General features: G+C 41.4%; 1 protein-coding gene across 1 annotated transcript; it reads right to left on the reverse strand.

Annotated features, from left to right (window-relative positions):
• Positions 1-6,567: 6,567 nt before the first annotated feature.
• PSMD7 (proteasome 26S subunit, non-ATPase 7) lies at positions 6,568-15,601 on the reverse strand. The gene is made up of 7 exons (XM_045443348.1): positions 15,408-15,601; positions 12,981-13,072; positions 11,778-11,870; positions 10,955-11,052; positions 10,140-10,220; positions 8,223-8,314; positions 6,568-7,532 (listed from the first exon to the last, which is right to left on the reverse strand). Exons 1-7 carry the CDS (start codon positions 15,479-15,481, stop codon positions 7,088-7,090), a joined length of 975 nt encoding a protein of 324 aa, XP_045299304.1. The 5' UTR covers positions 15,482-15,601; the 3' UTR covers positions 6,568-7,087.
• Positions 15,602-27,543: the final 11,942 nt, after the last annotated feature.

The raw sequence follows: 27,543 nt of genomic DNA on the forward strand, positions 1-27,543 counted from the left end.
CATGTGGACGCATTGTTTGTTCTGGGAGGGAATTCATTTCACCCTTGAACTTTTGGATTCTGTAGTCATGATTGTTTGCCAACTCCTTGGAATTGTTTCACACTGGCTAAAATATAGGGTATATGGGTGGGGAGAAGCAGCTCATGCATTGAACTTTGACTCTTATCCTGTCCCTGCTCTCCCACAGGGCACGCACCCTGGGTGCATCAGCTGTCTGCCGTGGGGCATGGGAAGCCCCTTGATAGGTATTTTTTCCAGCTTTATTGATACATGATTGACATAGAATATTGTGTAAGTTCAAAGTGTACAAGATGATGATTTGATACATGTATATATTGCAAAATGAGTACCACAATAAGGTTAGTTAACACATCCATCACCTCACATAATTACCATTTTGTTGTTGTCATTGAGAACATTTAAGGCTGTGTTGTGATGAGAACACTTAAGATCTCCTCTCGTAGCAACTTTCAAGTATACAATACAGTATTATTAACTATAGTCGCCATGCTGTACCCTGGATAAATAGGATAGAGAATAGTGTGGGCAATCGGGACAGGGGAGAAAGGATCTAGTTTAGACTGGACCTTAGGGAGAGCGTTTCAAAACAGGAGTTTCGGCCTGGAGACCTGGAAACTAGGAAGGAGCCAGTCAAGCAAAGAGCTACATCTGGGGTTGGGCCCATCAGGTACAGTGGCCTGATTTGGGAGACTGGCATGTTCCAGAAATGGGTAGAGGGCTGGTGTGGCTGAGCACTGATAGAGGGTAAGCAGGAATGGTGTGAATGAGATTGGCAGGTCAGGGCGAATCTCAACATGTTTCTCCTCTATTGCCAAGGGGAGGGGGGAGGGAGATGCAGAAGCGGCTTTATGATGCGTGTACTCACATCTCCTCATTGTCTGGGCTGCCCTGTGGCTGTCTCTAGCAGCAAAAGGGATGGGAAGTATTATTTGTGGTAGGTCAGGAACAAGGAATATGAACTAGGATTTGAGGACCACAGAGTATTATCTTTGTTACAAGCAATGAAGAGCTATGAAGGGTATGTGTCTATCCATAAAACAATGAAGACATGTCTTATCTTTAAAATATTTTGAATTTTAAAAGGGTAGGGAAGAATGAGATCAAAAAGAAAATATCATAAATGTAAATTTAAATGCATGCACATACAAAATTATACTGTAGATTCTTCCAGGACTCATCCACATCTAAGGACATTTACTAAACACATTTAAGCATCTATCACTTGTGTATGTGTGTGTGTGTGTGGGGGGGGCGGTTTATAGTGGAAATCACAAGAAAGGTAAAAAAAGTTCAAGCAAGAGGGGTCTTAAAAGTGATGATGATGATGATGATGATAGTCATGAGCTGAGGAGTGAGATTCATGCAGTCCTCTCCATCAGAGATTCATCTTCCAGGCAAGTTGATTCTGTTGTGAGGATAAAATATGGAAAAGGAAGGTGAGAAAGTATGCAGAAATTGCAGGTAAGCAACCCCATCAACAGAGATGAATGTTTGAACAGCGGCAGAGAAATGCAGAGGGCAGCTGTCACATGCAGTCCCCGTGGTAGGACCAGCAGGTGGCTGAATGCAGAGGCTGGCCAGTATGACTCCTAAATTCTGGGTCAGTGGGTGACTTGCCAGATACGGCATGAAGAAGAGGAATGAGTACTGGAATTAGAAGCATCATATAGATCAAGACTTAAAAAAATTTGTAAATGATAGGTTAAGTAAGATGAAGCTTTAGAGGAGTCTGAGTAAAAGGAGCTCCGGGGTCCCAGAGAAGCAGAACTGGTACCAGGAGAGAAGCCTTCAGAGGTCAGGTCAAGAGAGGTCAGGGCTGACAGGGGTCAACTGGATGGGCAAAATGGAAGCCACTGGTGACTTTGGTGCAGGCTGTTAGTGGTCTGGTGGGGACAAAAGATGGACTGCATAAGAATTTTTAAAAAATGCCCAGAAGATAAAGAAGAGACGGCAGCAAACATAAATGGCTATTTGCTGAAATTAACCAGGACAGAGGGTGTGTGTGTGTGTGTGTGTGTGGTGTGTATGTGAGAAATGGAAGAAAATTGAGTGTTTATATGCTGAGGGGTATGAGTAGGGATAAAGCCAGGGTTGAAAATCTAGAAAGAAGGGATAATAGATCACGTAAGGACCTAAGTTGGTTTATTTTGGTTAAAAGAGTAGCCACACTATGTTATTAGTGATCAGACTTTAGCTGTAGTGTGTCGATAGAGGTTGACATGGGAGCTAATCTGCGAAGGGAGACACTTTGTAGAGTGTGATAGACCTGGGTAGGAGAAGAGGTCTTGAGCTGGGAAGGGACTTCTTAAATAGGATCCACAGAATGCCACCTATAGGCAAGAAATGGATAGATTTGTCCATATCAAAATAAAGGTTCTCTCACTTCCATGTGTACAGGAACCACTCGGAGGGCACCTTAAAAACAGATTCCCAGAGACAATAATGCAGTAGGTAAGTTGTATAAACTTACATTGAAATAAATTATTCTCTATAAAGGTCATACTCAAAATACATCTTATCCTAATTACCTTAGTGCATTTTACTTTCATGTGTGTTATTTTTGTCTGTTGTATCTGTACTTAGGTAATATTCTGTAATACTGTGCTACCATGCATCCCTCCCCAACTAACGTTGGTGTCTTGCAATCAAGCCATGGTGAGAATATTTACACCAGGGAAGTGGGCAAGAGGCCACAAATCAAACTACGTCTCTCCCCCCTTGCTGTTCCCCTTTTGGAGAACTACTCGTTTCACATTTATCAGCACACTACTGAATACGGTCTTTAAAGAAATCAGGAGTGGTATCAGCAGCGAGGAAAATCAAAGCATGAGCTATCTGAAGGGCAGTGAGAAAACTTTGTTTATTCATTGCCCTAGGAGTACTGTGGGTGGAGAACAGCAAGGGTGGAGGTATGGCAACCTGACCCAATCTTTTTGCACCCGTACACTCTCCACATTCCTTTGAAATCTTGTCTGGATAGTTGCAGCGAAAAGCAAAAGTGATGGGAAGCAAGTCTAGGGAAGGCTCCCAATTCTGTGCTCAACTAGCAAGCAAAGGATTCTCTGGCCAAGAGGTGAACCTAGTCAATGGTGCCCTCTAGTGTCAAAGAACAGATTGGCTCCGAAGAGGAAAGCTGAGAAAGATTTCTTGTGATTTAGGCCCTGGAAACATTAACTTGCCTGGTCTTCCCTTCCTTTCTTTTCCTCTATTTTCTTTCCCCACTTACATTTCTCTGCCATCTGAGTCACTTTATACCACTCCCCCAACAAAAATATCTATTATTTTTTGAAAGATCTGAACTCTGTGTTGCTCCCAGGCAAACATCGATAATACAGAGTTGAATAGCATAAGGATATGCAAATCGGTACTTCCTTATCTTATATATAATAATTTGGAATGAATTTGTTTAGAAAAGCTGTGGCTCACATAAATCAAATGTTTCCTTGCTTTTGAAGCATGCCCCAACTAATTTCATTTCTGGGGACGGGGCAGATGAAATAGTTTTCTTAGTGTGTTATAGTTTAACAACGCTAACTTATTCTCAAGTCTTATTATTATTATTTTATAAAGCTTCACCCAATGTGGGGCTTGAATTCGTGATCCTGAGATCAAGAGTTGCACACTTTACCAGCTACCAGACAGGTGTTCCATTCCAAGTCTTACTTATGCTGTGCAGATATTTTTGTAAGGAAATGGTAGAAGAAATATCCTGCTCATAATTTCCTGGTGAGTAGAGTATCTCATTCTTTTATGAGGGCCTGTGTTCTGTCTTTTGTTTGAAGTAAAAGCAGTTGTACATGGCTGTGTTCTCATAGTTGCAGGGTCCTCCAGAAATTGGAGTGTGATTCTGAGGTTGCTGTTTTCCTGCTGGAAAGGTTTACTTTGCATCTAGCACTTTGGTGACAGAATATGGTAGCTCCTCAACAGGATTACTTTTCTTTTGTCCCTTTAGTGATTGGTGGGCTGAGCAGAATTAACGTTGAATTCATTGGCCCAAAGTTGTTCCATTCTGATAGTTTCCATCTTTACATTGAGGACAACTAACTTCTGGGGTGCATGGGTGGCTCAGTCAGTGGACTAACTTCGGTGTCCGACTTTGGCTCAGGTCATGATCTCATGGTTCAGGAGGCCTAGCCCGCATCAGGCTCTGTGCTGACAGCTTGGAGCCTGGAGCCTGCTTCGAATTCTGTGTCTCCCTCTCTCTCGGCCCCTTCCCCGCTTGTGCTTTCACTCTCTCTCACTAAAAAATGAATAAACGTTAAGAAGACAAAAGGATAAGTAACTTCTAAGTTCAGGGATATTTCAGATGTTATTTATCACACAAAATCCGTCAGTCTGCAGCGTTCGTTCAAAGTGGAAGTGAAAGCACTGTTAACAACTATGGATGCAGGATCCAGACTTTGGATCAGACCTGTTCCAGGACATATTTTTTCAGTAATTTTAAAAATGGAGGTAGTTTAGAAATCTGATCTTGAGAAGGCCACGCTATACAAACACAAGGCTTTATTCCAGGTGAGGGTCATGGGTTTTGTAGTCATTTCAGCTGCTATCTGTATAAGCAAGACTCCATCAATAACCTTATGAGGGTCACTCTTTTATATAGGATGTCAATTTTGCCTTAGAAAATGAGCCTAAGTGACTCTAGAGGCTACAAACTGTTTTTGGTAGAAATAGAGGATCCTGTTAGAATGGTAGAAGTTAATTGAGGGCACCGGGCTGGCTCAGTTGGTAGAGCATGGGACTCTTGATCTCAGGGTTGTGAGTTCAAGCCCCATGTTGGGTGTAGAGATTACTAAAAAAAAAAAAAAAAAAAAAAAAAAAGAAAAGAAAAAGTTAATTTTGCCCATTTGTGGCCCAAAGTATTAAATATATTAAGGAACAAGTATTAAATACAACAAGGAATGAGGCCTAGGTATTTCCATGGTCTTAGATGTTCAACAAACTTTCCAATTTATGAAATGGTGACAAACTTAAAAGCCTGTGGCACTGTGTTGTTACAAGACCCTGGAAAGCTTTTTGAGTACAGATTATACTACTTATCTGGGCTGAATCCTGTGTGGTCTTTAACTGCCCCCTGAACCTTACATAAGTAACACTCTTTGGGATGACCTCTTCATTCCCCAGCTAGCCTCAGAAACATACTGGCTCGTTCCTGCCCATTTGCCAGGCAAAGTTAATGTTCCAGGTTCCTCAATTCTGTTTGAAACCTGGTAACGAAATCTCAAAAGCTTCTTCACCACTCGTGTGGTTTGAAATATATCTCAGGCTTTGACTTATTTCAAATTTCTTTTATTCGGTTAAGGTACAACAACCCGGACTTTTGCCTGCTGAAATAGACAAGCAAAGTTGGTTCTCCATAGTTCTTTCCTTGACCATCTGTTTTGTCTCCAAATCTTAATGAACCTTGAAGTCAGCCCTTACGTGGGTATGCTTCTATTGAGTAGAATAAAAGTTTATCTACATATTATACTGTCAACTCCTGATTTCTACTAATTAGTTCTTTGTTAAAATTTTTTCTTTTTTACACTTACTTTTGAGAAACAGAGTGAGACAAAGCGTGAGTGGAGGAGGGGCAGAGAGAGAAGGAGTCACAGAATCTGAAGCAGGCTCCAGGCTCTGAGCAAGCGGTCAGCACAGAGCCTGTTGAGGGGCTCAAACCCACGAACTGTGAGATCATGACCTGAGCCGAAGTCGGACGCTCAACCGACTGAGCCACCCAGGCACCCCATAGCTCTTTAGAATAAAGATGGAGGTTTCTGGTAACTTTTTGAGACATTAGAACACCGGAAAGTGGTTTCTGAGATTCAGTTGACTTAGTTTTAGTGCCATTTTATTATATTCTTAAATCTTTGAACATTGACAGTCCATTTAGCACATTGGAGAACCCCTAAGTTCTAAGTGCTTAAGAAAGGAAATTAATATGAAAGGACCTACTGTAGGTCTAATGATTAAGTACCTTATTTGTTCTGAGCCCTGAGCACTTGTTTTGGGGAAACTGTTCCATCCTCAGTAACCTACCCCCCCCCCCCCCCCCCAATCTTGTGGTCTAATGTACCTGCACCTACCGCAGTAACCATGCCCCTTATGAAGAACTGCTCTAGGGACTTCACAGATGACAAACCTGAGGCACAAACTAGGACACAGGTCTTCTGGGCTGTTGAGAGCTCTTCACACCATCAGGATGTTTTTAAACAAAGGAGACTCTCTTTCATGAAAGGTTCCAAGTCTTAAATAACTTAATAAAAATTTCTTTTTGAGGTTTATTCATTTTTGAGACAGAAAACAAGCAGGGGAGGGGCAGAGAGAGAGGAAGACACAGAATTGAAGCAGGCTCCAGACTCGGAGCTGTCAGCACAGAGTCTGACACAGGGCTTGAACCCAGGAACCACGAGATCATGACCTAAGCTGAGGTCGGATGCTCAAATGTTTGAGCCACCCAGGCGTCCCTAAAATAACTCTTTAAGGCAACTTCAATGAAAAAGGAAGTCTTGGCTGCTTGTGAGAACAACTGCCACTCCCAGAATCAAAAATGACTAGAACACAGACTTAAAAACCAAGTCATTTAATTGTGTCTTCAAAGGTAAACAATATTCGGGGCTGGATCCCAAGCCCTGAGAATGCCAGAGCTGAGGGTACAGAGTTCAGAGGGTCAGGACTCAGGGTGTTCTAAGGCAGAGCACTTCTAGAATTCATGCATTCCGTTTTGCAATTTTGCAAACTGCCAGAAACAGACCCCAAGAGTCTTTTAAGATGGGGAAAATTCAACTTCCACTTTTATAGGTAAGAGTGAAGAGTACCAATAATGTTCCGTTTACCTCTCCTCACTTTTCTCACATGACCGGAAGCCTGAGCTAGCGTGTCCCACACACACGGCAGCCTAAGCTGCGGTTCAGGTGTGAGCTCAGTGCCTCTGTGCACTCCCTTCCACGCTGCAGCAAGAGTGACCCGGGGCAGAGAGCTCTCAGCAGTACAGCTTTTAACAAGCACGTAAAGTAAAAAGAACCCTCTAGTGGCACACTGAGTTAGTTTATAAGATTTTAATTTACAAATTAAAAAGCTACATGTTTTATTTTTTCTCCTTTTTCTCTTCTTTCTTTCCGTCACTCTTTTCCTTCTCTTTTTCTTTCTCTTTGTCATCTTTCCTATCCTTTTTGCTTTCTTCTTTTTCCTGCCCTTCTTTCTTCTCTGCATCCCGGTTGGCAATTTTGTTGTTGATGAGGTTGTGCAGGGCAACCACAGAACGGATCAACGAGGCCAAATACACCACTACCATCTGGTCGTTGGTCTTCAGGTAAAAGGCCTTGACAAACTCCTGGAGGCTGACATCCGGCAGCAGGTTGAAGACGTCCTGTAGCTGGTAGATGATCTGGTGGTTGATGGGCAGCTTGCCCGTGGCCACTTTCTCCAGGTAGCTCCTGATATCCAGAAGCTTGGAGTTCAGTCCCTTCAAACCATGGACCTGGTTTGTGATCCGCTGGGAAAGAGTGCCCACTGTAGTGTCTTTGATGTCTCTGTAACAAGAAGGCAGGCAAAAGCATCAGTGCATTGTATTATCACACAGGGTCTCAGAATCCAGGCAAACACCCAGCTTCGTGGGGAGGGGCAAGTTTTCAAAAGAAAAATGTTACTTCATCATTCTATCAAGATAAAGTGCCTTAATTTTGTTTTTATTTGGAGGCATACATTTTATCTTTCTCATCGCAAGGCATTTCTCAAAAAACAGGAGAGAACTAAAAATGAAACCATTTCACTTAAAAAAAAAACCCACAAAACTATCTATTTCAACTTCCATGAAAAGTGTGCCATTTTCTCCATCCTCATCCTTATGATGTTGTGAGGAGCCTAAATCAGTCAGGACTAAATTTTGAACTGGAAGGAATCTTATTTGAGAAAAACGATGACCCTTTTGAATTAAGTGAGGGTTACAGTATCTTAAAATAAAAATCCATCCTCACACATAGATTGTCGGCAGGCTACCTTCCCCGAGAACCACACGCACAGCAAGAGCACACATCTGCACATCTTCACACATCTGTTCCTGTCACGTCAATCCTGCAGTTGCCCAACAAGATGTATTACCCACAATCATAAATCGTGACTCAAGACACCCTAGAAATGTTCCGGGCCTAGAGCCCAGATCTCTCTACTCCTGACAGAGCCTCTCGGGCCGCTTATGACTCTGACGCCATCCTGAGGCTCACCGTAACAAGTGCTCCACTCCGACTTCCTCAGCTTCCTCTGCTCCAATTTCACTGGTCACGTGCTCAAATGTTTTTGAGGTTGGAGTTCCATCCTAGGAGAGGAGGCTTAACCTTGGTTATTTGCTCACAAGCACAATGACACCCATTCCTTCTCACACCTTGGTTCCTCTGCTTTCAGTCACATCACCTCACGGGTACAGTACTAACTAGGTTTCCATGTGCCGGCAGAAATGGGGGAGTTTGCTTTGAAAGCTTCATCTTCTAAGCTGACATTACAAATGGCCCTGCCCAGTGTTTCCGCAGAAAATCTTGACAATCCCTTAAGACTACTGTGGGGATGGACACTCGAGGAAGTCTTGATTAACTTGATTCTTAAAGCATATAATCCTTTCTAGAATAGGCAGTATACACAATACCTGTACTGGAAACAAGCTCATGTCAGATAATCTTTTAACGTTCTAGTGTCCCTCAGATCCAGTGATGCCAGAGCACCAAAACAATGCAGTCAGAACCAGCTTTCCGGTGGCCTGAATTAATCAAAGGATCTGTCCAGGGATGTGGTTCACTGTATCACCTGGGGACCTCCTGATGGGGCTGCGGAGCAACTTTCCACAGACCCTGTGCCAGAGAAGAGGCTGTACATCTTCTGTAAAGGCTATGAAGTGTCTGCCAAGGCAGGAGGGCATAGCAGTGAGGGCACATTCTGCAGCCAGACAGCCTGGGTTCTTTGGGAGCTGTGGGACCTTGGGAAAGTCACTTAACTTATATTAAGTGGTGTAAATGTTAGCAGTAATTATTTTATCCAGGACAGTGCGAATCCTGCAAATGCCATTTATGTCTTTACTTTGGAAGCTAGAATGGCCAGGACTTTATGGCACGGCTTTCCAGGTGCTCATTTTCCCTTGGCTTCATCTTCTGTTATGGCCTTCATGTCCCTTCCATCCCTTATTGAAAAATCTTGCTTTTGTGTGTGTGTATGGGTGTAAGAACTTCTAACTCTTTTTGGAAAGGGCAGGGTAAAATTAACTTAAAAATCGTATCAGACCAAGGATGAAAGCCTTATTTCAACAAGGCAATAAATCTTCACCTAAGCTCCCTAGTGGCAAGGCAAAAAGAGAAACAGGCGGATAGAGCTCAGTGCAAGGAACATTTGCAGGGAGTTAACCTAAAATCTTTTTCCTGATTTAATAGCTGGACATAAGGATAAAGACTACCTATCTAAATCCAGACTTTATCCTTTAGATTTTTGACTTTGGAAATTCAAGATTGAGTTCAAGTGCAAAACTTTATGCTCACAACAAAACACATATATTTTCACACCACGTGCTACCCTAGAATCAGAGTTTAGTTTTCTTGGAAATAGGGAAAAGCTACCTTCTGGTACCTCTTCGTGTCTACACCTGAAGCGCAAGCTAATGGACCATACAGCAGGTATTGGATGCTGTGGAGTGGAACATTCAGGCGTCAAATCACACAGATGGGTCCTGCCATCTAGCTCCAGGCAGCTCTGACTCACTCAATTAGAAAACCTCTATCTTGTCTGCAGGGAAGGAAAATCCTCAAGGAGAAAGCAATGCTGGCCCAGGGGGAGCAGAACAGTGGAAACTACATTAGATTAAGACTAAACTCACCAGGCTTTGCACTTAACTGTGCTGTCAACATCTCTGGACAAATGTATGAGGAGGACTCTGGGCCTCAATTTCATTTGTAAAAGGGGATTTTAGATTTGTATGGTCCTGTCAATTTCTAAAATCTGCCGATTCAAAAACTCAAGGGGGAAAGAAACATAGTATCAAACTGTTGACAGAAATCAACAAACTACTCCTTGTTAGAGAGAAAGGATTAAAACAACAAAAAATCTGAATAGTCCAATAAACAAAAAATCTAATCTCTGAGGCTCATAGCCAGATGACTTACATCGTGAACTTCTTCCACTGAAATATATGCTTCTGTGGGCAGTCCCAGGTCCTTTGGCTTCACGTCAATAATGACCAGTACCTGGCAGAAAAACACACTTTAGCCAACCAGCTCACACCAAGCATAAGGAATAATCACAGCCATCCTTCTGATGAGGACTACTAAAGCTATTCATTCATTCAACCAGACATGAGCTGGAATTTTCAGCAGAAATGAGTCTACATTTCACATGATCCCACCATTTTCTCTGCTCTTCGCCCCCACCCATTAACAAGCTGAGAGGTAGTACAGTGCGGTTATCAAGTCTAAGAAAGTCCGGATCAAGACAGGCAACATTTTGGTCCCATCCCCAACATGTATGAGACCTTACTAACCACCATGAACCTCACTTTTCTTGTTGTAAAGAGGGTAACAACCCCATATAGCTATTGGGAGGATTAAGCACTTAGCACACGTTTACTGTTACTTATAAGTATCTTGGGTTAGTGTAAACTGTAGAAAACAGTACCAATTCGGGATGCCTGGGTGGCTTAGTTCATTTAAGTGTCCAACTCTTGATTTTGGCTCAGGTCATGATCTCACCCTCCCACCCCATCCATCCCCAGCTGAGTCAGGCTCTGCACTGACAGTGTTAATCAAAATAAATTAATTAACAAACTAAAAAAAAAAAAGAAAGAAAAGAAAATGCTACCAATCAACACAAGCAGTTTATAGAGAAAAAGCAGTGAAATGATTTGCTATCCAAATCCAAATGCTTACATAAGTTAGCAGGCAAGGAATATCACTCAAGAGTTTTAAAGACAGAGCGAACTTACTGAGTTAGGGCAGTATCTCTTCATAAGTTCATTAATGGCGATGTCATTCTTGTGTAGTTTAGGGCCTGTGTGGTACCACCCAACGATTCTTTCTCTGGCTGGGAAGGAAAACATTAATGGTTTTGAACTGTTACATGAAGATCTATATAGAGTTCCCGCCAAAAGGATGGTAAGATCTCTAGTTCTTATGTTCTCTATCTTTTTCAAAATTCCAGACACCTATTTTAAGCCTTGACATACTTGTGAAATCTAAAAGGAATAGAATTCTCAGAAAATAAGCAGTGAGGGAAATCCAGAGACACCCACATCTCAGACTAGTTGAGGCCAGTCACACATGAAACTAGAAAACAATTCCAAGGCAATATGTAAACAAACGCAAGTCTCTGTCACACAGAACCGTGAGCTGTGGGGGGAGCTCTAAGAGCTATGTGGTTGCTCTAAGGAAATAAAACAAAGATGACACGTGACAGAGAGATTTACCGTGGTGGTACTTAAGCTCTAGGGGCAGGTGGATTTCATTTGATAGTGCTTCACTTTTCCCCTGCAGAGGGCTAGATCTCTTACCCAAAACCTAGGCCTGTCTATCTGGTCTTAAATTGCTACTCTAATTTCTCATTTAATCCACCTCATTCCTTTACTACCACTAGTCTTACTTAAGACTAGCCAAGTGAAAGAGCCCTTGACATTAAACAAAGAGAAGGGAATACGTAGAAAAGGAAAAAAAACCACAGCACACCAGAGGCATGTAGCTGGGCATGCATACACAAATACACACAGATATAAATCAATACCTTCTTTAAAAAATCAATCAATCAAGACATACCATTGACCTTCTTAAACATTCCATACATGTTTTCCAAATAATCATGGTCTAAAAACCAGACAGAATCATCTTTGTCATCTTCATCAAAAGGTACTATGGAGAAAAAATAAGTAAGACGTAGTTTAGGGTGCTAGACAGAACTCTAGGGCATTTGTTACAGCTGGAGACCCAAGGCCACATCTGATCGATATGTTTGGCTTGTTCAACACAGCATTAAAATTACTTTTTAAGTTGCTGTCATTAAAAACTGGGAGATTTCATATATAAATCCAGACTTCCACTTCTCTTGAAACTGAAAGACCTGGCAATAACTGGCTAGAGCCAGATAGAGGACCCTCCTGTCCCCACCTTAACAGGGACACAAGCTCATCAGTCTGCTAAAAGCCCTATCACTTCCCAATAATTCCCTTTAACAAATAACATTACTGCTCGGTCCTTTCAGATACTGGAGATTGTGACCTCAGGTCTACAGTTTATTCCAGACCAATTATTTTGTTCTTTGTTGTTAATCATAAAACACATGGATACATTCTTTTTTTTAATTTTAGAGAGAGTGTACACATGGATGCCAGCAGGGGAGAGGGGCCCAGGGAGAGGGAGAGAGGGAGAGAGAGAGAGAGAGAGAGAGAGAGAGAGAGAGAGAGAGAGAGAGAATCTTCAGCAGGCTCCAGGCTCAGCCCAGAGCCAGATGTGGGGATAGATCCCATGACCTTGGGATTATGACCTGACTTGAAATCAGAGTCAGACGCTCAACTAACTGGGCCAGCCAGAAGCCCCTGGATACATTCTTGTAAAGATTCATGATGCTGAGTAAAAGGTAATATTCTCCATCTTCCCCTTGCCAACCCATGACTATGGTTAACAGTTTACAGGGATTGCAAGGTTACGACATCAGAGCTGCCTACTTTTATAAAGTTTTGCTAGAATATAGCTACCCCTTTGTCAACATACTGTCTACAGTTGCTTTTCTGCTACAGTAGCAGCGCTGTGCAGTTGCAATGGAGACTCTCTGGTCAGGAAATTTAAAATATTTACTATTCAGTTTAGTGAGTACTCTTTAGCCTCCCTTTTCTATACTTTAGCAATTCTGCCATTGAATTTCTGGGTTGTAGTAAAAATGGAAACCATGAGGGTTTCTTTTTTTATTTTAAAGCTGTTTGACATTTTAACCACGCTCAGAAAAATGTAAAAGTTGTCTTGTACCTGCAAAACTGTTGGATACATCGAGTACTTTCTTTTGCCATGACCCCAAAAGCACACCAACGACACGCTTCTGGTTTCCAACCTTGCCTATTCTGAGGGAGAAAGCAGAAGGTCAGTCTGACAGGCACACAGAGAGGTGAAGCCAACAATCAGATACTCAACAGGAAATATCAATGGTATAGACACAAGTTAGTTTACCTGCGATCTAATCCCAGTAAACAAATGTGTTAGGTTAGTCCCTAATATTAAAACTTAATAAATATAATAGGTAATTCACAAACTTTGTACACTGGCATTTTTTACCCACTTGTTATTTCTAAGAAATCACATGCTTGTTAACATTTCAAACTTTATAAAGTTTGCAGTTATTCATCTTAAATGGAGAAATGAAAATGGAGAAAATAAAAACTCCCCAGATCGTTAAGAGTTTTAAAATGTTATTTGGTTGGTGTTTGAAAAATACATTTCAGTTATGCTACCACCTTTCACTTTTTCTTTTGCAGCTTTTTCCTTTAAACTTTTCCCATCTTCTCGATCCTCAAATATTTTCGGAGATAAAGATGCTAATGTAGAACCACTTTTATGGTCTGGTGTGCCAACTGTTCTCTGGATTATCTAGCCCACGAGGACAAGCCCCACTAGAAGTTACAATTCTTTGTACCATCTAGGGGCTCAGACACTGGGTCCTGACCCTGAGTTAATGTGTGTGCCATCTGGTCTCTGTGAATGGCTTAATCAGGCAGAGGTCAGATGTGAGCTGGTGATGTAATTACACTGAGAGGAGGGCTGAACAAGTGAGAAAGATTTTACTTCAGCATTTCTATCTACCTGTCAAACCTCCTCAGTGATTTTTGTCTTCAGGAGCTACAAGTGTTTCACTTATACAATCTCATTTCAATGAGATCTTCACATAGGATTCTCCTTTAACCGCTAGCAAATATGAGGCACAGACACAAAACAACTTCATGTTCAAAGGAAAGACAAAGGTCACGCCAATGTGAAACGAACCACAATTCCTTAACAGTCACTGTATTTAATGTATTAATTTTTCTAAACATACAACTTGGAAAAAAATCTTGTATTTTTTATTATTTTTGAGAGAGACAGAGAGAGACAGAGTGTGAGCGGAGGAGGGGTAGAGAGGGAGACACAGAATCCGAAGCAGGCTCCAGGCTCTGAGCTCTCAGGACAGAGCCCGACACGGGGTTCAAACTCACAGACTGTGAGATCATGACCTGAGGTATAGTCGGTGCCGCCCAACTGACTGGGCCACCCAGGTGCCCCACGGCTCCGCAACTTTATAAATGCTTACTAAATTTGGGATTTGGGTCAAACCAAGTTAAGGATTCTATATCCCTGGTGATTCTGAATTTTTGGGAAATCTCAGGCACTGATTTTCCACACTTGCAAGGAAACTTCCACACCATGTGCTTTTCTTTTGGTCTACAAAAACCCATGGTTTTTAAAACCCTACATCTGTTATGACAGCAGCCAGTAGTGTCTGCACCATGTCATCTGAACAGAACTGAAATTAGCACCCCCTTAGCACCTCTAGTTCCTATGGAGAAAAATAGTAACTACTGTACAGTGGGAATGCCCTCATATCCTGTTAGACTGAGGGCTCTACAAAGCAGTGGAACTGGGGACCCCAAGCCTTAAGGAGTCTTGAGGGTTTTGTTTGTTTTGTTTTGTTTTAGCTCTGGCTGAATGAGGAGTTGTACAAGGCAAGTTGCAGGAGAATACGTGCTTCAACAACTGACTTTGTCTTTACACTTGCCAATTCAAGTAATTATCTTGTAAAAGTTATGAACACGTGTAACAGGTCCAGCGGGAGGAACAGCTCCAAGACAAGCAAAGCGAAGGCGGAAGAAACATTTGTGGAATGTTTTATCTTTATTCATTAATGCCCAAATCTCCTAATGCTCTTATTTTTAAAAGAAACACTTGACAACTAATCTACATTTTAAGTTCCCATCAAAACAGATTCCTGCTTAGAAACCACAGCTCTCCCCGGGAGCCCTTCAGGGTACTGAGACCAGAATTTTGGTGACAGCCTTCAGAGGCACAGAAGCACAAATCTGCAGCGTTTTCCTACGAGGCACCGAGTCTTTCTGGTGAAAAGGGGCGGACGAAGTGACAGATGGGCACGAGGCCTGGGGGATCAGGGCCAAATGAAGCTTGCCCCCATATTCTGGCAGCGTACGGAGTTGGGTAAAAGGAAAGGACAGTCCGGACCGCGGAGTACCGGTTGGGGACGGGGGGACGATGCTGGGTGATTTAGGCTTCGTGATCCGAGGGTGGTCCGGGCCCCTGGGCGAGTCAGTGCCACCCCCGGCCCGTCAGCACCCCCGCGGCCGCCGCGCCGTCCCAGCGTGCCAGTGACTCAGCAGCGGCGATCCCGATAGGCCGCCCCGCGCACCCGCTCACCGGTTGAAATGATCCACCACACTGAGCAGCACCAAGGGGTGAACTACCACCTTCTGCACAGCCAGCTCCGGCATCGCGACACACGCCGCTCGGCAAGCCCCGCTCCTCGCGACCCGCAAACACCGGCAGCCTCAGGGACTCTCGCGGATCCTCCAGGCCCGGCTCCTCCTCTTCCGGCTCGGCCGCCGCCACGGTTCCCTTTTTCCGCTCCCAGAGTGCCCCGCGCGCCGCCCCGGGTTTTCGCGCCAGCTGCCATCTTGAGGACGGGAAAGACCGGGGGCAGGTGGGGCCCGCCTTGGGTGACTCGCTGGGAGATTTCCTGGTCTTCGAAGCTAAAGGCACACTGGAGACTGAGAAAAAGGTTGACCTCCTGGTATTGGGCCTGCGCTGTCACTTGCAGCGGCCTTTCGCTTTAGTTCCTTCGCAGTTCACACCGTCCCCCAACCTTTACGCTGTGTGAAGACTGCAGAAAAAAATACTAGAAAAAAATAGTAATTCATATCTCCACCACCCAGAAAATGTTCACCTTTGTTTCATGTCAGAATTCTCCAGAATTTAACTCTAAATCTCTAGGGATGCCTGGCAGGCTCAGTTGGTAGAGCCTGCAACTCTTGATCTAAGGGTGGGAATTCAAGCCCTACATTGGGTGTAGAGCTTACTTCAAAACAAAACAAAACCTCAGAAGGGATGAATCTCTAACATTAGGGCACATTCTTAAAGTGGGTTTGGTAAATTTATCTCATTTTTATTGTTGGGGAATTTCCCCTTAATATTTACTGTGGACACTTTGCCGATAATCAACCTGTTTTTATTTTTCCACCTGTTTATATTATGTACCATTTAACTGGGGCTAGAAAAGTTCAATTTGTGCCTTGAGTCAGACCATTCGGGTTGTTTTTCACATAAAAGCTTAGGTAAGGGTTGAAGTAACTGAAAAGTAATAACGAAATATGTTTTGATATTTAGCTAGGAAAGAAAAAAAGACTAAGGATAATGTAGCAGGTGAAGACACGCATATTTGCAGAAAGGCAAATTATTTAAATTTCGTGCAAGTTTACGTTTCTAATTCTGAGTTGTATGTGTAAACAAAAACAATACTTAAGCGACTTGAATGCTTTGCTTATTGTTTGCCCTGTTTTTAAACAACTTTTACCTTCCCCATAGCTCCAGAGGATCTGACCTCTCTGAAGAATAACCCGGAGCCTTTTGCTCTGAATCTTGGCCTCCTTCCAGTATAATCAGGGAGCTTTGAGTATTCTTTTCTGGGTCCTACCAATTAAATTCATTAAATGTACTCTTCCTACTTTTGGGAACATTGCTTTGCATTTTCATTTGTTTTAATATTTGTGATTTGGTTAATAGTAATTGCTACTACTTGAGAAAACAGAACTTTAAGATTAAGAAAATGTAAGTCAGTCCCCATTGTGTGATGTGGTAAAGCATGCTTGAGGGGTTTTAGTGCCTGTTTTAAAGTAGATATTCTTGGGGTTCCTGAGTGGCTTAGTGGATTAAGCAGCCAACTCTTTGGTATCTGCCGAAGTCATGATCTGGAGCCCCATGTCGTGCTCTGTGCTCAGCGCACGGAGACTGCTTCGGATCCTATGTCTCTCTTTCTGGCCCTTTCCCACTTGCTCTCTCTCTCTCTCAAAAATAAATAAACATTAAAAAAAATTACAAAGTAGATATTCTTGTTTCATCTCTTCTATGATGTTGTTCAACACAGGATAGACGTATCTGTTATGGAAAGAACTTGGAAAGATTCCTTCCCCCCAATTTTGTAATTAAAAATATAATAGTGGGGCGTATGGGTGACTCAGTCAGTTGAGCGTCTGACTCTTGGTTGGGCTCAGGTAGTGAGCTCGTGGTTCATGAGTTCGACCCCCATGTGGGGCTCTGTGCTGGCAGTTCAGAGTCTGCTTGGGGTTCTGTCTTTCTCCCTCTCTCTGCCCCTCCTTCTCTCTCTCTCTCTCTCTTTCTCTCAAAAACAAATAAGTAAACTTTAAAAAATCAAAAAAATTAATAGATATCAGAAGATCAAAGATTGATTTTGATTTTTCTCGTGTCAAGTAAGGCTTAAGAATTGGAGCCTCAAAGTGTGCCTGGGTGGCTCAATTGTTGAAGTGTCTGGCTTTGGCTCAGGTCATGGTCTCACGTGCATTCAAGTCAGGGCTCTGTGCTGACAGCTTGGAGCCTGGAGCCTGCTTTGAATTGTCTCTGCCTCTCTGCCCCTCCCCTACTCACACTCTGTCTCTCTCTAAGATAAACGTTAAAAAAAATAATAAAAGTCCTTAAGAAAAAAAAAAAAGAATTGGAGACTTAAGAAAGCTTTTTTTTATATATAAAAAAACTGAAATATGTAGAATTTAAAGAAGATGCCTTGAAATCATAAGGAAGGTATTTTCTGTGTTGCTCTCTCCCCTCCTTTTTTAAAAAATGGAACTGACTTGAAATATTTGATACTGTAGCCACTACTGGGTGCTGAATTCATTCAGAGGTGTGCAGAATGTTCACTAAATTCTAGACTTAACCTGATGAGAGCTTAAGGATAATGCATTTTCCTCTCCTTTGATCCTCTTTGTTTTTCTTTTTTTAAAAAATGTTAAATTTTTCTTTTTCCAGATTGATTGAGACATAATTAACATATAACATTGTGTAATTGTAAGGTGTACAACATGATGTGATACACATATATATTGCAAAATGATTACCACAATAAAGTTAGTTAAGACCTGCATCACCTCACATAATTCTCTTTTGTGTGTGTGGGGCAGTGGAGAGAACATTTCTGATTTACTCTCTTAGCAACTTTCAAATACATAAGCCAGTACTGTTAACTATAGTCACCATAGTGTACATTAGATCCCTATCTTACAGTTGGAAGTTTTCCCTTTTTTCACCAACATCTTGTTTCTCCAGCCCTTTCTATCTCTGGCAACCACTATTCTACTCACTCTTCCTGTAAGTTCAACCTTTGAAGATTCCACCTATAAGCGAGATCATACAGTATTTGTCTTCTTGATATATTTCATTTAGCATAATGCCCTCATGGTCCATACATGTTGCAAATGGCAGAATTTCCTTCTTATGACTGAAATATATATACATATATATGTGTGTGTGTGTATATGTATACATATATATAAACACATATATACATATACACATACATGCATATACGTATATATATGTAAATCTATATACATAGACACACATATATATGGCATTTTCTTTATCCATTCATCCATTAATGAACACTTCTGTTGTTTCTATATCTTGCTGTTGTAAATAATGCTACAGTGAACATAGGGGTACAGGCATCTCTTTGAAATAGTGATTTCATTTCTTCTGTATCCATACCAGAAGTGGGTTGCTGAATCATATTGTAGTTCTATTAGTTATTTGAGGTATCTTCATACTTTTTTCCATAGTGGTTTTGCCTATTTACATTCCCATCAACAGTGCACAAATGTTCCCTTTTCTCCTCATCCTTGCCAACACTTGTTATCTCATGTCTTTTTAATAATAGCGATTTTATTATGGTGTGAGGTGATACTTCATTGTGGTTTTGATTTGCATTTCCCTGATGACTAATGATGTTGAGCTGAGCATCTTTTTATGTATCTGTTGGCCATTTGTATCTCTGGAAAAACGTGTATCCTGATCTGCCCATTAAAAAAAAACTTATTATTATTTGTTATTGAGTTGTATGAGTTCTTCATATATTTTGGATATTAACCCGTTATTAGATATAGGGTGTGAGAATATTTTTTTCCATTCCCTAGGTTGCTTATTTTGCTGTACAGATGGTTTTCAGTTTCATATAGTCACACATTTATTTTTGCTTTTGTTGCTTATGCTTTTGGTGTCATGTACAAAATAGTGTTAAGATCAATGTCAAGGATCTATTTCTCCTATGTTTTCTTCTAGGAATTTTACATCTTAAGGTCTTACATGAAAATCTTTAACCCATTTCAAGTTAATTTTTGTTAGTGGTGTAAGATAGGGGTCCAGTTTCATTCTTCTGCATGTGAATGTCTGGTTTTCTCGGCACCATTTAATAAAGAGACTATCTTTTCCCTATTGAGTATTCTTACTCTCACTCAGACTATTCTGGCTCTCATTCTGTTCTCTTGGTGTGTGTGTCTATGTTTATGCCAGCACCATACTGGCATATGGTAGCTTTATAATAAATTGTGATAGCTTTATAATAAAGTTTGAAATCAGGAGATAGGGTGGCTCCAGCTCCCCCCACCCCCAAGATTGCTTTGGCTATTTGGGGTCTTTTGTGGTTCCATACAAATCATAGGATTGTTTTTCCTATTTCTGTGAGAAATGTCATTGGAATTTTGGTAGGGATTGCAAAGAATCTATAGATGGCTTGGGTAGTATGGACATTTTAACAGTATTGATTCTTCTGATCCATGAGCATGGGATAACTTTCCATTTATTTGTTTCATCTTTAATCTTTCATCAGGGTCATAATTTTCAGTGTATAGATCTTTTGCCTTTGGTTAAATTTATTCCTAAGTATATTATAGTTTTTGATGCTATTGTAAATGGGATTTTTTAAACATTTACTTTCCAGATATTTTGTGGTTAGTGTATAGAATCCCAACTGATTTTTTTAAATAAGTGTGTTTTTATTTATTTGTTTTTTGAAATAGGCTCCACCCAACATGGGGCTTGAATTCACAACCCTGAGGTCAAGAGTCACATGCTCTACCAGCTAAGCCAGCCAGGAGCCCCAGAATCCCAACTGATTTTGTATCTTGCAACTTTACTGAATTTTTAATTGGTTCTAACAATATTTTGGTGGTCTTTAGGATTTTCTGTATATAAGATCGTCTGCAAACAGAGACAGTTTTCTTTCTTTCTTTCTGATTTGGATGCAATTTTTTCTTTTTCTTGCCTAATTATTCTGTCCAGGACTTCCAGTATTGTGTGAATAGGTTGCTGAGAGTGGCCACCTTTGTCTTGTTCCTGATCTTAGAAGGAAAGCTTTTAACTTTTCACCATTGAGTATGATGTTTGCTGTGGGCATGTCATGTACGGCAGTTATTATGTTGATGTATGTTCCTTCTATACTGAATTTGTTGAGAGTTTCAGTCATGAAATGGTGTTGAATCTTGTCAAATACTTTTTCTGATTTATTGAGATGATCGTATATATATATTTAAAAGTTATTTGTCTATTTTGGGGAGAGGAGGGGCAGAGAGAGACAGAGACAGAGGATCCCAAGCAGGCTCTGCACCATCAGTGCAGAGCCTGATGCAGGGTTCAGACCCACAAACTGTGAGATCATAACCTGAGCCAAAACCAAGAGTCAGATGCTTAACTGACTGAGTCACCCAGGCGTCCCTGGGATGATCATGTGGTTTTAATTTATTAATGTGGTGTATCACATTTATTCTTTTGTGTGTGTTGAAACATCTTTGCATCTCATGTATAAATCTCACTTGATTGTGGTGTCTGATACTTTTAACGTGCCATTGAATTCAGTTTGTTATATTTTTGCTGAGAATTTTTGCATCTATATCTATCAGGGATATTGGTCTGTAGTTTTCTTGTATTATTCTTGTCTGGGTTTGATATCAGGGTAATGCTGGCCTAATAAAATTAAAAGTGTTCCCTCTTCAGTTTTTGGATGAGGGTGAGAAAGATTGGCATTAATATTTCTTTAAATGTTTGGTAGAATTCAGTGATGGTATCAGTGAAACCATCTGGTCTTGAACTTTTCTTTGTTGGGAGGTTTTTGATTACTGCATCAATCTTCTTATTTGTTATTACTCTGTTCAGATTTTCTCTTTCTTCATGATGCAGTCTTTTTTTTCTTTATATATACAATAAGACCTTAGATTGCACATAACTTGTTCTGAGAGTGTTCTGCAAGATGAGCAAGCATTTCTAATACATTTTTTTTTTAATTTTTTTTTCAACGTTTATTTATTTTTGGGACAGAGAGAGACAGAGCATGAACGGGGGAGGGGCAGAGAGAGAGGGAGACACAGAATCGGAAACAGGCTCCAGGCTCTGAGCCATCAGCCCAGAGCCTGACGCGGGGCTCGAACTCACGGACCGCGAGATCATGACCTGGCTGAAGTCGGACGCTTAACCAACTGCGCCACCCAGGCGCCCCTCTAATACATTTTAAGTTGATAAATGAACAGTGTCTTGCAATATGAGTAGTATGTGACACTGAATGCCACGTGATCGCAACTGAGCCGATGGTTCTCCTCTCTTTCTTGCTCACTGGCTGTGGGATTGTGGGTGATTGTTTCTCATGCTTGGATGCTCGGTCTCAGGCCATGGTATTTGGCAGAAATCAGTGATTTTTCAGAATGTTGGAAGGTGTCCACAACTGGCACTAGTATATTTTTTGTTACTTGTAAGCACCTAAGAATAGTCCTTTGCTTTTCCAAACAAGAGTAATCTTAGAAACGTTTTGCTGGGGGCGCCTGGGTGGCGCAGTCGGTTAAGCATCCGACTTCAGCCAGGTCACGATCTCACGGTCTGTGAGTTCGAGCCCTGCGTCAGGCTCTGGGCTGATGGCTCAGAGCCTGGAGCCTGTTTCCGATTCTGTGTCTCCCTCTCTCTCTGCCCCTCCCCTGTTCATGCTCTGTCTCTGTCCCAAAAATAAATAAACGTTGAAAAAAAAAAAATTAAAAAAAAAAAAAAAAAGAAACGTTTTGCTGCATTCTAGGTCAGGCTGCCTGCAGATATAGACCATTTTCTCTGCTGTCTTATTGCCAGTTACATTAAATACACTATATGACAGGAGTTTATTAATACTGTACTGTTGTCAACATCTGTTAGTGATAGTGAAAGTTGTCCTGCACAATAACCCTTCTCTCGTCTCCCTCATACCAGCCATGAAGGTTTTCAAAGGTAAGTGCAGTGGCACCTCGGTGGTTCAGTGGGTTAAGCATCCAACTTCACCTTAGGTCATGATCTTGTTCGAGTCCTGCATTGGGCCCTGTGCTGACTGCTCAGAGCCTGGAGCCTGCTTTGGATTCTGTATCTCCCTACCTCTCTGTCCCTGCCTCACTTATGCTCTGTCTCTCTCTCAAAAATAAATAAACATTTAAAAAATTTAAAATTAAAAGTAAGTGCAGGTTAATTTCTTTATTTTCCCTTATATTTTGTATTTCCTTTTTTATTTTTATAATATTACAGTATTGTAATCATTTTTATATAAATATACTTGGGTTGTGAAATGAATCATCTGAGCTTCCATTCTTTTTTTCTTTTTTTTTAAATGTTTATTCATGTTTGAAAGACAGAGAGAGACAGAGCACAAGCAGGGGTAGGGCAGAGAGAGAGGGGGACACAGAATCCGAAGCAGGCTCCAGGCTCTGAGTTGTCAGCACAGAGTCCGATGCGGGGCCTGAACTCACGAACCAGGAGATCACGACCTGAGCCGGAAGTCGGACGCTCAACTGACTGAGCCACCCAGGTGCCCCTCCATTATTTCTTATGGGGAAATTCGCTTTGATATATGAATGCTTTGGATTACAAGCATGTTCCCGGAATGAATTATACACATAAACCAAAGTTTTACTCTATATCTTAAAGTTCATTTATTTATTTTGAGAGAGAGAGAGAGGGCACAAATGAAGGAGGGGCAGAGAGAGAGTGAGAGGGGTGGAGAGAGAGAATCCCAAACAGGCTTCACACACTGTCAGCATGGGACCTGACACAGGGCTTGAACTCAAGAACTGTGAGATCATGACCTGAGCTGAAATCAAGAGTCAGACACTTAACCAACTGAGCCACCCAGGTGCGTGTACGTGTGTATATTATATATATAATATACACGCACATATACATACATATGTACATGCATGTACATATGTGTGTATGTACATATATATATTTAAGTAAGCTCTATACCCAACTTGGGGCTTGAACTCACAACTCTGAGATCAAGAGTCACATGCTCTACTGACTGAGCCAACCAGGTGCCCCCATGATTTATGTTTCTGGGAATTCATCCGTTTCTTCTAGGTCATCCAATTTGTTGGTATGTAATTGTTCCTATAGCTTCTTATGATGTTTTATATTTCTGTGGTATTAATTGTAACTTCTCCTCTTTCATTTCTGATTTATTTATTTGACTCTTCTCTATTTTTTCCCTTAGTCGAGTGAATGGTTTGTCAATTTAGTTTATCATTTACAAAATAAGTTAGTTTCAGTGATCTTTTCTATTTTTTTTTGTCTCTATGTCTTGTTATTTCTTTTCTTCTGCTAATTTTTGCCTTGGTTTGTTCTTTCTCTAATTTCTTGAGGTGTAAAGTTAGCTTGTTATTTGAGATACTTCTTTTTTCTTAATGTAGGTATTTATCACTATAAACTTCCCTCTTAGAACTGCTTTTGCTACATTGCATAGGTTTTCGTACAATACAAGGGATTGTGTTTCTACTTTCATGTATTTCAATATATATTTTGATTTCTTTTTTAAAAATTTTTTCCTTTGAGCCATTGGTTGTTCAGGAGGATGTTGTTTAATTTCAAATGTTGGTGAATTTTCCAGTTTTCTTCCTTTTATTGATTTCTAGTTTTATACTATTGTGTTTGGAAGAGAATCTTGGTATGCTTTCACTGTTCTTAATTTGCTAAGGCTTGTTTTGTGATCTAGCCTGTGATCTGTCCTGGAGAATGTTTCCTATGCCCTTGAGAAGAATCTGTATTCTGTTGCTACTGGGTGGAATGTTCTGTATGTGTCTGTTAGGTCCATTTCATCTAGAATATAGATCTAGAATATAGGACTGGTGCTGGGATGGGCTGGGGACCTAAGTCACAGGAGCTGGTCTTGCCCTGGGATTGGCCAGGAGCCTGGGTTCGTGGGAGTCCTTTTGGAACCTGAGTTCATTGGTGCCTCCTGGGAGCCTGGGGTCATAGGAGCTACCTGGGGCCATGGGAATCAGCTGAAGCCAGGGTGGGTTGGGAGCCTGGGTTTGCAGGATTTGGCCTGTTGGTTCAGGCCTGGTGCTGTGGTCCATGGTGAAATTGAGTGCCTACTCTATTCTTCTTCCCCCACTGGAGGGATGTCTCTTCTCCTTTAAGCTGCCCAGGCTTGGGGGAGAGGTGACAGGAGTCATGTGAAACTTTCCCCTTCTCTTCAATGCATTTTTTCTTATTTCTGTGCTCTACCCAAGTGCTGTAATCCTTTACCTTGAATTTTTGTCTCTTGTGAAGGTATTTTTTTTTTTTTTTTTTTTTTACATGTGGATAGTTATTCAAGTTGGTGTTTCTGGGAGGTAATGAGTGCTAGAAATTTTTATACTGCCATCTTGTTCACATCTTTTCTTTCAATTTTGGGGGATAGCTCCCACAGACCCTAGTATTTTGAAAGAGATTTTATTTTTGTTAATTCCAGATCATGGAACAATGGTTCTGCAAACATGGCAGCAATACTTTGAACTTTATGGTCTCTATCATCTTACTAGGTTTGGAAGAAAAAAAATATATATAGTAGACTTACCACCTTCAGCCTAAGCTGTATTCATTACTGGGGTTTAGACACATTTGGGAATGTATGGCAAACCTGGGGAGGTCCACTGAACTCTACTTGCATATGTCACTGAGAAACCTGCAATGGTAAGTTTCTTTTTTTTTTTTAATGTTTATTTTTGAGAGAGAGTAAGAGTGGGGAAGGGCAGAAAGAGATGAGGACAGAGGATCTAAAAGCAGGCTCTGCGCTGACAGCAGCGAGCCTGATGCAAGGCTCGAACTCATGAACTGCAAGATCATGACATGAGCCAAAGTAGGATTTGCAAGTGAATGAGCCACCCAGGTGCCCCTGCAGTGGGATTCTTCTTAAGAGTCGGATAGACCAGTTCAACCCAACTACTAAGACTTAGTCTTTGGAGAAAGACCAGTGATTCTGGAGATAGTATGAATCTGCCACTCAGATTTGACTCTCAGTTCAGCCCTCATTGGACTCATATCTGAGGCCAAAAAGCCATGTTGGATAAATTTTATGAGAAAATTGGAAGAGTTGTTTCATAAAAGCTCTGTGAGACATTTATGCACAAGTAGTGGTACTGCTTACAGTATTTCTCTAACAGAGTGTGACCCCAAAACATCAAGAGAACCCTTCCACCCACTTTTCAGGTTTGGCCCCGTGAGACACCGATATTTGAGCAATGGTGTCAGCAGGACACTGGAGTCTCTGGAAGATGGTGGTATCAGCAGTGTCAGCAGACCTAGTGGATGTGGAGATACACAACAGACGGGTCAGAGCAGGAAGAAATAAAACCAAGGATACTACAGGCTCACTGTGTGCATATACAACATCCCTGGGGTCCTGAGAAATACTTTGGGTGGGAGAAACATAGTAAAGTCCTGGGTGCCTGCAATAAGAAGTAGAATTCAATGGTCAATGAGCAGTAATTATATGTGTGTATAGGATGGTATTATGTATTCAGCAAATACTGCCTAAAAATAGCTCTCTTTTTGTTACAAATTAGATACATAGCTCAAGGCCTCTGTTGGTCATTTGAAAAAAAATTGTGATATTTTCCTAAGAGGAGGACTTTAGATTTTTCTGTCATCCCATCATAAAAGAAAGAAAATGATTTAAAAATTCTAGTACTTTATTAATCAAAGTTGACGACAAACAAGAAAACCGGGAATGAAAAAGTAAGACTTTTAGAAATAATATATACAAAGGCAGAAAGCATTGGAGGGGCATGTACGTGCATGTGTCTATGTGCATTGGACTGTGATTATGTTATAATGAACTTGTCTATTCTAATGGAGGCCATTGTGTGTGTGCAATGGAGGTAGTCTTTGGAAAATTATTAATGTCCTTTCTGTCTTTGCCTTTTCCATACAAAACATTTGCTCTAGATTTTAGGAAGCGTCCGTCTGTGGAGAGGGTGTGGGTCAAGGAGAAGTAAGTCAGAGAACAAGAGGTAATATTTAGCTTCTGACACATACACAGTTGGGTTATTCAATAAGTTAATTGCTTCTCAAGCCAGAGCATTGTCTTGAGAGATAATTTTTCTAAATTTTTTACTCTTTGTTTCAGCCTAGGTTGGAGATCTCAGTTCACAGAGCCATAGGTCCTCTGGTAGTATAAGGAAATGCTCTGCTTGCCATTAAGACATATCCAGAGACAGGAAGAATGAAGGTATGATGTAAAGGAGGTAAAAGAAAACCCCAGTCATTTTCCTGCCAAGGGAAGTGAAGGAAGAACATGGACAAGGTGGTTAGATGCTTTTCAGTTTTCCCTTCTTTGGGCTTTGTCTCATTGTCTTTCAGAGTGGGAGGTGTTTTGGATGAGTGAGAGTACAAGAGGGCAAGGAAGATTTCCTATCTTGTGTCTTTTTGGGACTCAGGGAGATCGTAGATTGCCCTGCATCTAGCTGTGTGTAACTACATTGATTTGATAGCAAAGGGGAAGGCAGTGGAATGAAGGCTTTCAGGTTTGGCTGCCTGTGCTACTCTTGGTTCTGGTGAGGCATGGACAGAGGACCCACAAGTAGCAAAAGGAGATGGCTATAATGAGGGGATATTTCTGCTATGCACTAGATCCCACAGCAGAGAATACCTGAGCCAACCCTAACCATAGTCACAGAAATACCTCAGGGGCACTGAGGTGAGGCCAGTTGGCTTGGGAGCACTCCCAGGGCAGCCCAGCCACAAGAAAGGGTCCCAAATATATCAGCCATGGAATGGCTGTGAAGGCCACCATGGCCCTCAGTGACAAAGCTATAAGAAACATTGTACCAGAGGCCAGCAGACAGTGGCCAGGATACATCCAAGGACAGCGTAAGGACTAGCCCCCTTTCTTCCATTGCCCCAAAGTCACATGTACCCCGCACCTCCATTCATATGCCAGCCTTCTTAGGGGGAGAAGGGAGGCTAAGGAGAACACTGGCTACAAGATGGAAACTATTCCAAAGGGATTGTTTAACTTAAACCAGTTTGGACATTTAATTTTTAAAAAGTTATTTTTTTCCATGTTAACCAGTGTGTGGAGGCTTGTGAAGGAAGGCTCATTAGGGACAAAAATAAGAGTACGGGTTTCCTGAACATTTGAGCATCGAGTTAAATGTGAGTTAAGTTTGTGACCTCCATATTAGTAGCAATTGTATTCCCCAAACCCTACACTTTCTTTTCCTTATTGAAA

This window comes from Leopardus geoffroyi, chromosome E2 (genome assembly GCF_018350155.1).
Source record: "Leopardus geoffroyi isolate Oge1 chromosome E2, O.geoffroyi_Oge1_pat1.0, whole genome shotgun sequence".
NCBI lineage: Eukaryota > Metazoa > Chordata > Mammalia > Carnivora > Felidae > Leopardus > Leopardus geoffroyi.

Coding starts and splice junctions, on each gene's coding strand:
- PSMD7 (XM_045443348.1), bottom strand. CDS start 15,481: ATGCCGGAGCTGGCTGTGCAGAAGGTGGTAGTTCACCCCTTGGTGCTG. Junction 13,073..15,407: donor GTGGTGGATCATTTCAACCG/GTGAGCGGGTGC, acceptor TTTCTCCCTCAG/AATAGGCAAGGTTGGAAACC. Junction 11,053..11,777: donor AATGTTTAAGAAGGTCAATG/GTATGTCTTGAT, acceptor TTTCCTTCCCAG/CCAGAGAAAGAATCGTTGGG.